Source organism: Camelus ferus, chromosome 16 (genome assembly GCF_009834535.1).
Source record: "Camelus ferus isolate YT-003-E chromosome 16, BCGSAC_Cfer_1.0, whole genome shotgun sequence".
Taxonomy (NCBI): domain Eukaryota; kingdom Metazoa; phylum Chordata; class Mammalia; order Artiodactyla; family Camelidae; genus Camelus; species Camelus ferus.
This window is the reverse complement of record NC_045711.1, coordinates 43,192,271-43,207,887: the sequence shown is the minus strand read 5'-3', so window position 1 is coordinate 43,207,887 and position 15,617 is coordinate 43,192,271. Positions and strand designations below refer to the sequence as shown.

Sequence of the window (15,617 nt, the reverse complement as noted above, 5' to 3'; positions counted from 1 at the left end):
AGCTCAGTGGTAGAGTGTATGCCTAGTATGTACAAAGTCCTGGGTTCAACCCCTAGTACCTCCATTTAAAAAAGGTTAATTAAAAATAAATAAACCTAATGACCTCCCCCTACCCTCCCCCCAAAAAAAGAGAGAGAGATCACTGCGGCTGCTGTGTGAATAGGAAGCAAGGAGACATTTAGAGTTGCTGTTGTGGCTCAATGGTAGTGCCTTGAAACAAGGAATTATCATGCATCCAGGTGGACAGAGTCGAGATGTGTTTCAGGGGAAAGTGGACAAGACTTGCTCAGGGATCAGCTAGATGAGAGAGGAGTAGAGAGGGATGAAGGATAACAGGTAGATTTGGGCTTGAGCATCTAGATAAGCATGGTACTTTTTGCCAAGGTAAGAGAAGTTTGAGGGGGAGGACATGGAACTGGGGACAAAGATGGAATCAAGATTTGTCTCTTGACTGTGTTAGGTTTGAAATGGCTGCTAAACGTCTAGGTAGAAATACTTAAATAAGTTATTAGACATACAAATCTGGAGTTCTGGGAAGAAGTCCAGACTGCAAATAGAAATTCTGGAACCATGGGTATATAGATTATATATAGAGTCTTGGAACTGGAGAGAGAAGAGGAGGAGGCCCATGCCAGCCTTTCAGGTCTGTGGTCTGACATGAAAGAACCAGCAAAGAGAAAAGAAGAAGCAACCAGCGAGATAGAAGAAACCGCCAGAGAGGGTTATGTCACAGAAGCCAAGAGAAGGTGGCATTTCAAGAAGAAAAGTGCAGTTGCCATATTAAATGCTGCTGTGAAATCAAGTAAGGTAAAAGCAGAAGCTTACCCAGTAGACTTGGCAACAGAGAGATCCAAGGAGAAAGGGCTGGGCAGAGCCCTGTTCGAGTAGGATGCGAAAGTGAAGTGAAGAGTTGGATGCTTGTAGACAAGTCAAGGATCTGGGCTTTGAATAAGGGCAGAGAAAAATGGAAGCAGTAGCCAGAATATGATGTCAAGGAGATACCAGAAAATGTTCACGTGCAGGTGGGGATGATTCAGAACAGAGGGAGGAACCAAGGACGTAGGAGAGAGGAGGTAATTGTAACAGTCACATCCGTGAGAAGGCAACGAGTGAAACCCCAAGGACAAGTGGAAGGTTTATCAGCTCTAGATGGGAGCAGGGAACCTCCACCCACAGCAACAAGACAAAAGGCAGAGGCTGTGAATGCAGATGCAGGAAACCTCAAAGGCCAGCTGATGGCAAAGATGGAGATGTTCCTAACTGATGGCTTCTGTTTCCTCAGTAAAGTATGAGGCGAGGTCATGAGCTGACCGTGAGGACTAGGAGAGGTGGTTTAGGAGGTTTGAGCGGAAATGAGAACACTCATTTTAGAGACTGGGAAAGCACAGGGTTGTGTAGGAGGAGGGTTGTGTAGGAGGATTGTTGCCAGGAAGATCTGAGTGCCCGCGTGAGATGTGAGGTTAAAGGTGTACAGAGAGACCACCTGGCATTGCCTGCTGTCCTCCACCAGTGTTCAGCTACCTGGGGGCAGAACTGAAAGGGATGGGCACTCATTGGAGACTCCGGGAATGAATAAAACTTCATAGCAGAAGAGCCTAGAAAACTGAAACAGTTTTATATTGATCAAAAGGTTATGCTCAAAACTGATCGTTTTCCTTATTGAAATCATGCTGCTCTTTACATTTGATTTTTCTTTTTTTTTTATTGAGGCTGTAGAGTAGGAATGTGTTCATGAGCAGAGATGTGTTCATAACGAGTCTTGATTTCAAACAGTATTAAATTAATGTTAATAGGAAGATTACTAGTCCCTCGCCATTAGTGTCAGAATCCTAGCAATTACTCAGTTTTAGTATTTGTTTTTGTGTTGTTCCCTCTGTAAAATCGGCAGAAGTTAAAGATTAGAACGAGCAGAGTGGGGATGGGTAACTATAGGATGAGGCTGAATTCAAAGTGTATTTATCTAAAATATATATTTATTGAACTGAAAATATATTACCACGAGACAAAGAGGAAGCCTCAGAGCATAGCTGAAGTAAGAGAGTAAGCAAACTGGATTTGGAGGGAACAAGGAATTTTGCAAGTGCATATCTTTACCCACTTTTAATCTCTTTTTGTGCCTGTTTTACTTTCAACTCAAAATTTTTGGTGTGTTTTTTTGGCAGGGAAGACATACTATAAGGACTGAATTATGTTTTATAATACTCGAATAAAAACAGAAAGGATTAAAAAGAATCCGTGAATGTTAAGTATGGTACAAGCTTAAATCTCCCATTCCCACCCCAGAACATTCCCAAATAATGCAAAATATATGTATTTAAAGCCACACATCAAAAGAGGGATTCTCAGAGAACCCTGAAGATGTGACTCATTCTGAAATACGGAAGAAAGTAGACATGAAGACCCAGAAGTCAGCCAGGGTCGCAGTTCTAGGGAGAGACAGCCTTGTGAGGCTTGAGCTGCCATCAGGGAGTGTCCCAGCTGCCGTGCCCATGTTTACCTCCCCTGCAGCACCAGGAGGCCACCTTAATGACTGGGACAAGTAACCACCTCACCAACTGCAAGGCAGACCTCAGAGGCACACTGGCCAAGACTCAGGAAGCAAAAGTAGGCACCTTCCAGGAGGCCAGCCAAGGCCAGGAGGTGCATGGAGGGGCTCTGGGGAAGGCAGTGACAGGCAGGCATCTGAGAAAGACCACGCCTGTGAAAAAGAGACAATACGCTCAACAAGTGAAAAGTGCCACCCTCAAGGAACCGGAGCAAGGAGTAAAAGGCACTTGAATAAGCCTACTTCATGTTCTCAGAGACAGAGGAGAGAATTATGGCCCTAAAATAGGAATATGAGGTTAAAAACAAGAACAGGTAGTTACTAAAAAGAACTAACTAGAGATTTAGAGAATGAAAAGCAGATTACGCACAACGAAAGAGTGATCTGTCCATCAGTAGAATGAGTCAGCAGTTTGTAGTGTAATCATATCATGGTTACTGATACCCATTAAAGAGAATGAACGGCTGTTACAGCACCACCAGGGATGAATAAAACATCTTGAAAAAGAGGCACCTAAGAGGATATACTTTATGCTGCCATTTCTGTGAAGTTCAAGAACAGACAGACATCCGAGCAGCGCTTGGAAAGGGGGAAGGGCAGAGGGCAGTCTCCTGGAGATTATGGGGACTGGGGATTCTCTCGATTGGGGTGTCAGTTTCAGTGCTTGTAAACATTTTTCAAAACTTGCTGAATCGTATACTTAAACGTGTGCATTTTACTGTATGTAAAGCTTACCACAAAAAAAATTTTTTTTTCAACTAAACTTCTTTTAAATGAATTAATGAGCTAGAGACTTCTCTAGAGAAGTCTCTTCCTGCTGAAGACTTCTTCCAGACCTCATCACAGAGAAACAGAGATGGGAAGTACTAAAGAAAGGTCAGGCTGTGTGCAAGGTTGATCCGGGGGACCAAAAGCCATCCAACAGGAGCACCCGAAGGAAAGAAGAGAGAATAGGGGTCAGCTTGAAAGAATACACTGAGGATAAAACATGATTTTTTTTAATGAAGCTTCAGTAAATTATGTTCACTTTTAGTATGTTAGATGTGAAGAAAAATACTTAGAGCTCTTAGGGAAAAAGGCAAACTACTTACAAGGAAGTGAGGCTCATCCTGACACCAGACTTCTCATTAGCAACATTTGATGCAAACAAAGGAGCAAAATCTTCACAATGAGGGGGAATGAACTTTGTGCTTAGAATTTTACCCCATGCCAAATTATCATTCAGATGTGTGGGTAAAATAAAAACGTCTTCTGACATACAGAGGCTCAGAAAGTTTACTCTTCATAGACCCTTTCTGAAAAACCTTCTAGAGGGCGTATTTAGCAAGTAAATGCAGAAGGGAAATCATGGAATGCAAAAAAGCAACACTGAACAGTAAACAAATCAGTAAAACTTTTTGTGAAATCTGAACAAGAATCGATTGGGAGCGGGGAAAGGAAGTTTGTTGTGATCATTTGCAACAAAAATCAAAATGGGAGTGAGAAATACAGAAGTACGTGAAGGGTACATGAAGAGTTTTGTATTGTTTATATAGATGGTAATTAACTAGACGGAGGAGTATGTATTTTCTTATAAATATAATTTTTACGTATTAAAATTTTCATAACAGTAACAGTAATAGTGCTAACATCGTGAAGTGCTCACCGTATGTACCAGGCAGTGTTTTAAGCAGTCTGCACGTAATAAATCCCTGAAGCTCACGACCACATGAGGAGAGGAGTTACTACCCCCATTTGAACTCGGACAGTGGGCTCCTGAGCCTACAGCCTTTAAGGCTGCTTTGCCTCATGACTGCGGCTTTCAAATCAAAGGAGAGAATAAAATGGAATAAAGAAAACTCAGTCTGTCCAAGAGAAGACAGGGTGAAAAGCAACAACTAGAAAGCACACCTAATCGAAAACATAAAATGAGTGGTTGAGAAAGCTGAAACATTAATAATCACACTACAAGTGTTCAAGATGTAAAAGAATTATAAAAGACTGATGTCCCTCTAACTGATGATGATTTCCGGCGAGATGAGGTCCTCCCCGGTGTCATCTAGGAAGAGCGCTGGATGAGGGGGTGGGTGTGCACCTGGGAAGACAGTCTGTTCCCACCCTGCAGGCTGTGTTTACCTTCCGCTCAGCATAAAATGCGTTTGCTCAAATTGAGAAACTGATGTTTTGTTGTCACACTGATTGAACTAATTAGCAGTGGGACGTGGGGTAGAATAGAAGGTGTGTAGGATGTTGGGCTAATGTTTTCAGTCATGGTGAGAGAAAAAGTATTATTTTCCGCAGTGAATTTGTGCTTTTAGAGTTTGCAGATTTTTTTTTTTTTGTAAGCTAGTTTTGAACCTAAAATTTTTACTTGTCACTTTGATTTTCATTCTTTTATTGGAAAAGAGAGAGAATAATTTTGAAGGTACTGATAACCTTAAAAGCTGCTGAAGTTTTTGAGGGAGGTAAAACTAGTTGTCAGAAAGCTGATGAGTGCAGTTTTTAATTTGCAAGTTTGGGATGCTGGTTTGCTGGAGAACTGGGGGCATGCCCTTGACCATGGGGAAGCAAGGAAGGGTGTCGTTACCCTGAAATGTTCACTGAGCAGGCTGGCAGTAGGATTGCTTCCAGTTTCAGCAGTGTAGCTGAAACTTCAGACACACATGCCATTCTTGCCTGTTGACTCCTATTCTAGTTTTATAACAGATTTGGAAGGTTTTTTAATTTTGTTTCCCTTTTTTTCATGTGACATTGTGTAATATTATCTCTCTCTTCGTATTAGAACTCTTCCGTTTGGTTTCTGTTTCTGTCTCTTATCTGGCAAGTGAGAAGCCTTTTAAATGTGTATCCTTTTTTCTTCTTTTCATTCAATAGATGGATATCTCTTTCCTCATAGTGTGGCAGACAGTGTCATAGGCACATGGCGTATGGGTGGGAAACAAAACAAAATCCCTGCCTTCATGGTACCCGTAGACTGACATTCAAGTGGTAAACCCACAAGTCAATATGATTACGAACGATGATGAATAGTGGGAGGGGAAAAAAACCCAGCTGGCTGCCTTAGGGAGGAGTAATGGGGATGAGGGTTGATGGTTGATGAAAGAAGATCAAAGGCTAAAAGATAAGAACAAGTCTCAGCCTTTCAAAGATTAAAAGGCATTCCAGGCGATGAGAACAGCATATGCAAAGTCTCCAAAGCAAGAAGGAGGCAATCACATCATCGGACCCTAAAAAGAAGGCTAAGGTGATTGGCATAGAGTAACAGAAGGAGGAGAGTAGTAAAAAATAAAATTGATGAGAGGCTTTTGAGAAAATTACTCTAGCTGCTAAATATGCAGAATGGATTGGAGAGAAAATGGAAAACAGTTTAGGAGTCTATTGTAGTAAACTTGATGGTGGCCTGAATCAGGATTGTGGCAGTAATGATGAGAATAGTTGAATTTTAAATAGATTTTGGAGATAGAGTCAGTAGACTGGATGGTGGATTAGAAGGGGTGATAGAAAAGAGAAGAAATCAGATATGATTCCCGGGATTCCAGCTTTAGTAACAGAGGACACTGAGGTGGGAAAGGCTGAAAGAGGAGTTTAAGATGCCTTTGAGATCTTTGTAAGCACTGGATACATGAGTTTGAAGCTCAGAACTGGGCTCAGGATAATGAACGCATGAGTTGAAAAATAAAGTGGATTTTTAGATGAAGTGACATGGGAGGGTGTACATAGAGAGAAGAGGGCTTGATGTGAGCCCTGAAGCACTCCAGCATTTTACGGTCCAGTGATGAAGGAACAGTAGCCAGAGAAGAAATATTCAGAGAGACAGAAGGAAGCCAGGAAGAGCATGCTGCTGTGGAAGCTGGGGTGGAAATTAGGAAAAGAGAGAGAGAGTAAGAAGGGGTCAGATGCCTCTTAGCTGTGTATTGTCTTACCAGAAATGTGCAAAGGCCTAGGAGGAAAACATGAAGGCTCCTTAAAGGTGCAGAAGTAGACTTGAACAAGTGGAAAGGTGTCCTTTGTTCTTGGATAGGACAATCTAACATCATAGATAAATTTAATGAATTTAATGTGGGAACCCAATAAAAATACCAGCAAGGATTTGTTTGTCTTGTGATTGCCTTTCCCTGAACTATGAAATTGCTTCTAAAGTTCATATAGAAAAATAAACATGCAGGAATAGCTAGAAAGACCTTTAAAAAAGAAGAGACCACCAGATAGTAAAATATACTTAGAACATCTGTAATTAAAGCCGTGCAGTACTGATGGCAGATGAAAAGACAAAACAATGAAACAGATCAGAAAACCCAGAAATGAGCTGAAGTACACATGAGCATTTAGCATATGAGGAAAATGGCATATTAAATCAGAGGGAGAAAGACTTTTTAGTGCATGGTATCAGAAGTAGCCTTTTGTCCAAAGGTAAAGTTGGATCCATACCTCACACCATATACCAAAATAAACTCCAAATGGATCAGAGACCTAAAGGTAAAAAATGAAAACATACAAGTACTAGAAGAACACATAGGTCGAGTACTTGGTAATCTGAGTGTGAGGAGAGCCTTTCACTTCTCACTGAAGACTTAAAATTTCAGATGCAACATGTGAAAAACATTACTAAATCTGACTACATGTATTGAACAACTTTCTACCAAGGGTGGGGGGGAAGTACTGTGGTAGGCAGCCTTCTAATCTGGTCCCAGTGATCTGTCGCCACCTCCTGGTATTCATGCCCTGCTGGAATCCTCTTCTTGTGAGCGTGGGCTGGCCCTAGTGAATTGCTTCTAGCAAAATGGAATATGGTGAAAGTGATGGGATGTCACTTGTGAGATTAGGCTGCAAAAGGCTGTGACTCTCTGCCTTCTGTCTTGCTCACATTCACCCTCGTGAGGAAGCTGGTGTGTACTGAACTAACCTGTGACTGCCCCATGTATCAAGGAACTGTTGGCTGCGTGCATAGAGACTTGAAAATGATTTTTGTGTATTGACCTTATGTGCAGAACACTGTGTAGTGTTCTTTTAGCAATAGTAGTTTGTCTGAAGATCTGCTTGATTTCCTTTGAAACGAGTCGTATTGCTCATAAGCAATGTTAATTTTGTTTGTCCTCCAGTCATTGACCAACTCGCAAACCCATGATAAAGGCATCCTTGTTTTGTTTCTGTTTGTAAAGAGAATGCTTCCAAGGTACCCCCTTTACAAATAATATTTGCTGCAAGGTTTTAGTAAATAGCTTTTATTAAGTTAAGAAATATCCTTCTAACCCCAGTTTAGTAACTATTATTATTATCCTGAGGGAGTGTTGTATCTTATTGAAGGCTTTTTCTGTGTCTCTTATCAGGCTAATGAAATTCACCACTATTCCTAGTTTGCTAAGAATTTTTTTTTAATTTCTATGAAGCATCTTGAATTTTATTGAGTAGCTTTTCTCAATCTATTGATACCGTATAGTTTTTCTCCCTTAATCTGTGCCCTGGTCTTTTTTTTCATCCAGGTACAAAATGATCTCTGAGTTCACCTGGCCCAACCATGACCTTCCTTCAGACAAAGAGGCTGTTAAGAAACTGATTGACCATTGTGGTTTTCAGGATGATGTAGCTTATGGGAAAACCAAAATTTTCATTCGAACACCCAGAACATTGTTTACCTTGGAAGAACTCCGTGCCCAGATGCTCGTAAGGATTGTCCTCTTCCTACAAAAGGTAATTTTATAGTTTACACATAAAGATAATCCTTTGCTTTTATGCTCTTAAAGATTAGTTGAATGCTTTCTTTGATTCAAGAAATGTTCACGATGGTATATTTTCTGCATCTGTGCATATCTTAGAACATTTTCTGTTGCCTTCACACATGGGAAACTTACTTGGCTGCTTGAGCTCAGAATTATTTTATCCTCAAAACTCTGAAGATATTTTGTCTTCTGGTATTTAAAACCAGAGAGATGTCTGAAGCAGTCTGGTTTTTTTTTTGTCTGTTGTAGTGAACTGAGTTGTTTCAGCTTAATTGCATAAAGAACTTTTTCTATCTTGTAATTCAAGAGCTTGGCTGGCATGTTTGAAACCACCTCCCTCCCCCGTCATGACCCACCACGAGCCCTTGCCCAAGGTGGGGAGTGCTTACTCAGCGATGCTCATAAGATCATGGGATCTGTCATCATTGATCTGTGCAGGGGCCCTTCTCATTTCATTCACTCGCTCAAGTGCTTCTGTCTATCCTCCTTACCCATTTTCATACCTTCTGCATGAACCACTTTAATGGAAAAAATTATATATGCATAGAAAGAGAAATCACGTGCTTCTGTGAGAATGACCTTGGGATGTGTATCTCAGGAGAAAGGTGGCTGAGTCATGGGTATAGGCAGACCTAATTGGTGCGAGTGGTTCCAAGCTCCTCTCCAGAATGACTGCCAGTTGGCACACTACCAGCCGTATGTGGGGGTTACCATGTGCCCATATCTTCACCAGTATCACCCAGATACCTAAATTTTACCATACTAACAAATATAATGATACCTTGTTGCTGTTTACTTTGTGTTTCTTGGATTACTGTTGAATTTGAGCATCTCATTAAATGTCTGTTTGCTTTTTGGATTTTCCTATAAACTGCCTGTTCATCTCTTTTATCTGTCTTTCTACTGGAGTTGGTACCATTTTCTTGTTGGTTAAGAGGAATTCCTTAAATATTTGAGACTTTCATCTCTTACTCACTTTAGACATTATAAATATATTCTCCTTTTCTGTACACATTCTTATGAACTTTCCAGTATGCTTTGTTGAAGAGAATCCTTCTTTCTGACATAGTCAAATTCTTCATTTTTTTTTGCCTTATGTTTTGAGATTTGGAATTTTGTGCAAGAGGGCTTTCCTTGTCTCTAGGTCACAAAAGGACTGTCCTATATTTTCTGTTATGAACTGTACAATTTTACCTTTCACTTTAGGTCTTTAATCCATTCAGAATCTCCCTATGTATGTGGTTTTACATAGAAATCCAGTTTCACTTCTATATGGTGAGCTTGGTGAGCAAGTTTTCTCAATACCATCTACTAACCAGTCTGTCCTTTTCCCATTTTTGTGGTGCCACTTCTATTATGTATTCTGTTTTTACATATTGTACATACTGTGTTCTGTTTCTGAGAACTCTGTTCTGTTCTGCTTTTATATCTGCCTGTTTCTGCACTAATGCCACTTGGTTCTCTGGTAGTATGTCTTAGTACGCAGTCGGATAAGACCATCTTCTCTTCTTTATTAAGGTTGATTACCTTATGCATAGACCTTTATTCTGTAATATAAATTTTAATGTGTGTTTAATGAGTTCATTAAATTCAACAATACTTTTTATTAGAATCGCACTGAATTTATAGATTAATTTGAAAGGATTAACATTTTTATAGTATTAAATCATCTTAAAAGTATGGGATAGGCTTATTTAAATCACTTCGTTGACTTTTAGACTTGGAAAGGCCTTAGGAACTCATGGATAATTCCTAGATACTGTTTTTTGTAGCTGCTGTGAAATTTTTTAAATTACATTTTCTAGATGGCAGGGTCAGTATAGAGAAGTAATACTGTCTTATGTTGGTTGATCTGTATCCAGAATGAAACCTTCATTGATTCATATTTGTTGATTCTGTTAGTTTTTCTGGGTAAGAAATAATAACCGTGTGCAAATAATGAAAGGTTTCCCCTCCCTTCCAATTGAGAAGATGTTTCTAAGTATTCATCTCTTTCACTTATTTTTCCTAGAACTCAAGAAAACTTTTGGAGTGGAATACCAAATTCTTTTTCACCTTAAAACAGTTTCCTTCTCTTAATTTTTTTTTTTTTTTGAATATTGCTTTTACTCAGTTCTGTTTTGTTTCTCAAGACGGCTTGTAAGTTTGCAAGTTGACTGCTTTTTGTCTGCCGTGGTAGCTTACTGTCACACATCTGTTCTTCTGTGTAGTCAGATCCCTACCTGTGATCTTCATGCTTGCCGCTGGTAGTTTTGTTGTTGTTTACAGATCTAATGCTTTGTTTTTTTTTCCTTTATACCTACCCAAGAGGTTGACCAGGCTCAGGGTTTGGCTGCTGGTGAGGGTGTGTTTATTGGCTTATTTTGGACTGCTCCCTCTGTTACCTGTTTATTCGTATCACTGGCCCATTCTTCTGTTGAGTTGCTTGTCTTTTTCTTGTGAATTTGTGGGAGCTGTTATCTTCGTGTGCTGCAATTATTCTTCCCAAGCTATCATTTGTCATTTGGCTCTGTTCATGGTATACTCTTTGACATGAAGATTTTTCACTTAATACAGTGAAATATGTCTTTTTCTTTATAGCTTTCGAGTTTCTTCCCCCCCAAAAATTACAGCTCTGGGATTTAGTTTTGTACATGGTGTGATATTAAGGGTCCAGCTCTGTCTTATTCCAAGTAAATAACCAGCTATTCTAATTCCATTTATTTTAAAAATTTCTCTTTTTTCCACTAAACTGAAATTCCACCTTTGTCTGATATTAAATCCCCGTATATGCTTGAATCTATTTCAGGGCTCACTATTTTGTTCCATAGTCAGTTCCTTTGCCAGTATCAGACTGTGTTTATTACAGTACCTCATAAGAGGTTTTAACAGGTGGGAACTTGGCTTTCAGTGTATCTTTATACCTTTTCTGTGCCTTAATAGAGATTCAGCAGCAAGTTGGAAGCGGCAATTGCTTGTTCTTAAAGGAATAAGCTGTATAACCACCAAGATCACAGAGGAGACAGAAACTGTGTCACTTTCTAATTCGTAAAAAGAATTTATAGTTCTCCACTCTCACCATCTAAACCATTAACCCCTCAGTGTCAAGAATTGCAGGTAATCTGTATAGTGCATCTTGTCTCTCTTCATATACTTGGTCATATGCTTGACATTTTAGAGGATTTTTGACATTGCTAGAATTACCTTTTTTTAAAGAAGTAACCGTCTCGACTTTAAAGAGTTTTACTGGTTTTATAGTATATAAGTAGTAGCAATACAAGTTCATGTAGAATCATGAAGGAAATCATTTTATATTTTTAAAATATAATTTTATATTGTATGTGAATTTAAATCATATCCTACCGTTGTTGTATAGTATTTTTGCTGTACCTTTACAAGTGTCAACACTTGCATGTTTGCAATAGCTGGCTTGACCCTTACTGTGATCTACTAGAGTCTCTTCAGTCCGCCTGCTATTCGTGGACGTCTGGCAATTTCCAGTGCTTCACTCTGGCAGGTCCCACCGTGGTGCACTTCTCTGCTTCCTTAGGGCAGTGCCTGCCGCCAAGTTCAATAACGATACCTGTCGTTACTACTTCTAGTTCTGCTATTACTACTATTAAGGATTTGCAAGCATCCTTGATTATTTTCTTGGGATAAGTTCTCAGACACAAAATTATTGGTTTAAAAAATAGATGCTTTTAAGATTTTCTATACCTGTTGTTAAATGCCTTCCAGAAAGATTGTGCCGGTTTATGCTCCCACCGACTAATGAGTGGAAGAGCTTGTCTCGCTGGAGCACTGGCTGGCTCTTTTCATTCTTATAAATACACTTTGTGAAAGACCTAAATCCTGAATGTTTTGCCCGAATACAGGCAGACCTCAGAGATACTGCGGATTTGGTTCCAGATCACCACAAATAAAGCAAATATCACGGTAAAGCAAGTCATACAGATTTTTTATTTCTCCACGCATATAAATAAGACTTTTTTTGTGGGGGGGTGGGCAGGTTAATTGGGTTTATTTATTTATTTTTAGAGGAGTAACTGGGGATTGAACCCAGGACCTTGTGCATGCTAAGCATGTGCTCTACCACTGAGCATACCCTCCCCCTCCACACATATAAAATTTGTTTTACACTATACTGTAGTGTGCTGAGTGTGCAGTAGAATTATGTCTTTAAAAAGTACATACCTTAACTTAAAAATGCTTTCATTGCTAAAAATGCTGTCATCCTAGCCTTCAGCGAGTCATAATCTTTTTCCAGTAGTTATGTCAAAGACCACTGATCACAGATCACATAACAAATCTAATAATAATGAAAAGCTTGAAATATTGTGGGAACTACTGAGGGGGATGTGACACAGAGACAAAAAGTGAGCAAATGCTGTTGGAAAAATGACGCCGATAGACTTGCTCGATGCAGGGTCGCCACAAACCTACCATTTGTAAAAAAAACTCAGTATCTGTGAAGGGCAGTGAACTGATGTGTGCCTGTATTGGAAAAATCTTTTTATAGGAATCCCCAGTTGTAGTATCCACATCTTTGCATCTTTGAATTAAAAGGAATGAATCAGTGTAGCCAGCAGGATTTTCTTGAAGGTCATTCTCTCTTCCTTTCAATCGTATGCGGTTGCTTCACTTACCCACACACCCTCCACTTGGGAGTTTGTGTGTGTTCTTTACATCCCATTTGAGTGAGAAATCAAATAAGGTGGTATTTCTAGACAGCACAGAAGAAATTGACATTTTCAGAATTACAGCCTTAAGCAAGGCGGTGCTGAGACATCAGTCGTCAGTTCAGCAGCAAACACATGGGGCTGAGTCGACGTGTATAATGATTGTTACTCAGTGTGTTGTGAGGCAGATCTGTCCAAGCTGATTTCCTTGTAGCTTTTTCCCTTCTTCACCCTGGACCTTTCTGGTTTGGGGTTTCTTACCATCTGTCTTCTGTGTGTTGTTTTCATTGATTCCCAGAAAACAAGACACTTCCTTGTTGTGTGGCTGAGGAGATCCTGAAAAAAGGCTATACATTTTATAGATTTTTAATGAAAGTATCATACGAAATGCATTACAAAGCATCATGATTCTCTAATATTCTGTACCCCTTTTGTTTGAAATATTTTGCTGTCTTGAAAGACGAGTGGGGTATGGAACTTCTCAAGAAACTCCCTTTTTTTTTCATTCATGTACAGTTTTAAGTGTATGTTCTCATCCGAAAGAATCATAGAGCAACATCAAAATCATCATATAAGGTGATATGAAAAGTGGATTCTCAAAGGTAGTTGGAAAAGTATTGGGGAAATTTATCTTTTGTGTGACCATTACCAGCAAATTTGGAATAAGCTGATGGATTTGAAGAGTGACTCGGTTGACCCACCTGTGAGACAGGTTGGCACTTTTGTGAACTGTGTCTTCCCTTGGGGGAACTAGGCCTTTCTTAAAGGATGTCTAGCATCGATTACAGACAAAGATCTTTTTTTTTAAACATTTTTTATTGAGTTATAGTCATTTTACAATGTTGTATCAAATTCCAGTGTAGAGCACAATTTTTCAGTTATACATGAACATACGTATATTCATTGTCAAAAGTAAGTTCAAAATGGCAATAAACACACATCTATCATTAATTACTGTAAAAAAAAAAAAAAGACAAAGATCTTAATGGGTCCCCACGTCCCATACTGGCGCCAGTTCAGGTCCCACAGCTTTGATCCTAGCTCTAGGAATACGTTGTCCTTTCCAGTGTGCCCTGTTATAGTTATGAAGTCGATGTCCTGCCTGTATCACGTCCCGAAGGCTTCTCGACATAGACTTTCCTTCTTAAAATAATAAGGCTTTAATCATTTTCATCCAGGCAGTTTGTGGTCACCCTGAGATCAGTTATAGCTCCCAAATTCCACAGCAGCAAGAGCCGCCAGCCCTTTGGAAACTTAAATCTTGCTAGCCTCTGACCTGTTCCACACTCCACGCCATGAGTTTTTCTGGTTCTTATTTCAGTCCTAAATGCGGCTCTCAGTTGTCACGCCATGCCAACGAGCTGTGCGGTTCAGATTCAAGCTCAAGTCTAGAACCAGTCGGCCTTCTTCTGTCATAGTTACATGAAAGCACAGGCTTGTTTACATGGGAAATTACAGAAGCCTCGTGCTATAATGTTCAGATGCATCCGCCACCTAGGTCCCTTGGCTCCCAGGATTTTATTTTTGCTTGTCTGGTGGCTGCCTGATTAGAGGATGGTTGTGGTTTGATTATTAGGTCATAGCAAAATGGGAGCAATCTCAAGGGCAGGATAGGAGAGAGTACAGAGGAATGAGCGGAGGAGAAAGTGTGGAAAGGATGTGGAAGAGAAAGAGGTAATGTAACCCTGAGAAAGGAAGGAAGGACCTCAAGGAGGTGAAATAAAATAACTCAGAATGTGGGCTAAAATGGTAATGTGACCGTCGTTTCTAGTTTTATGTGCGGTTCAACATGGAATTGTAGAGCAGCTAATGACCTTTTCTTTTTTTAAGAATACAAGATAGTAACTTCGGCAGTCCACTAGCAAACTGGTATTGTGTGACTATTGTACAAAAATAAGGCCACCTGATTTTATCTATAAATCCTCCGTGTTTTTAAGCACACCACGTGTGATGTTTGATAAAGGTCGTAACAGAAGCACGTAAGATCCAGTGTCCTTTTAAGAGGGCACATGGGAAGATTTCTTTTTGTTCTTATGCCATTATTTGTTGTACTGGGCTGCTGCCCTCAGACTGGCAGTCATACTATGGGATGGAGGCCACACTGCTGTAAAACCTCCTTGAGATATTTCCTGGAGGAGTGATACTGAACATCCTTGAAATGTTCCTGAATTTTTAATGGGACTGCTTCTAATGGTTTCTATTTATGCGTGCTACTGATCGAGCTAGTACATTTGAACATTTCAAGGAGGAATCCATCTATTCCAGTTGTGTTAAGAGTACTTTTAAAATCAAGAATACTAAGTGAAGTGACCCAGAAACAGAAAGAAAAATACCACGTGATATCACTTATACGTGGAATCTAAAAAAAATGACACCAATGAATTTATTTGCAAAACAGATGTAGACTCACAGACACAGAAAACAAACTTATGATACACAGGGAAAGGTGGGGGGAGACAACTGAGAGTTCAGAATTTGCAGATACAAACTACTACATATAAAATAAATAAACAACAAGACCCTGCTGTATAGCACAGGGAACTATGTTCAATATCTTTTAATAGCCTATAATGGAAAAGGATATGAAAAGGAATATATATATATGTAACTGAATCATTATGCTGTACACCAGAAACTAACACAACATTGTAAATTGACTATACTTCAATTTTAAAAAAAATAGATGTTGAACTAAATAGAATTGCATCTTAGGTATCA

At 39.6% G+C, this 15,617-nt stretch overlaps 1 protein-coding gene across 2 annotated transcripts in view; it reads left to right on the top strand.

Moving 5' to 3' along the window:
* The window catches only part of MYO1D (myosin ID), a 304,232-nt gene that overhangs the window by 131,702 nt on the left and 156,913 nt on the right, over positions 1-15,617 (top strand). For both annotated transcript variants that reach the window (XM_032457713.1, XM_032457714.1), the window contains exon 16: positions 8,005-8,212. In XM_032457713.1, coding sequence (XP_032313604.1) covers positions 8,005-8,212 — 208 coding nt within the window. The remainder of the gene's footprint in view (positions 1-8,004; positions 8,213-15,617) is intronic.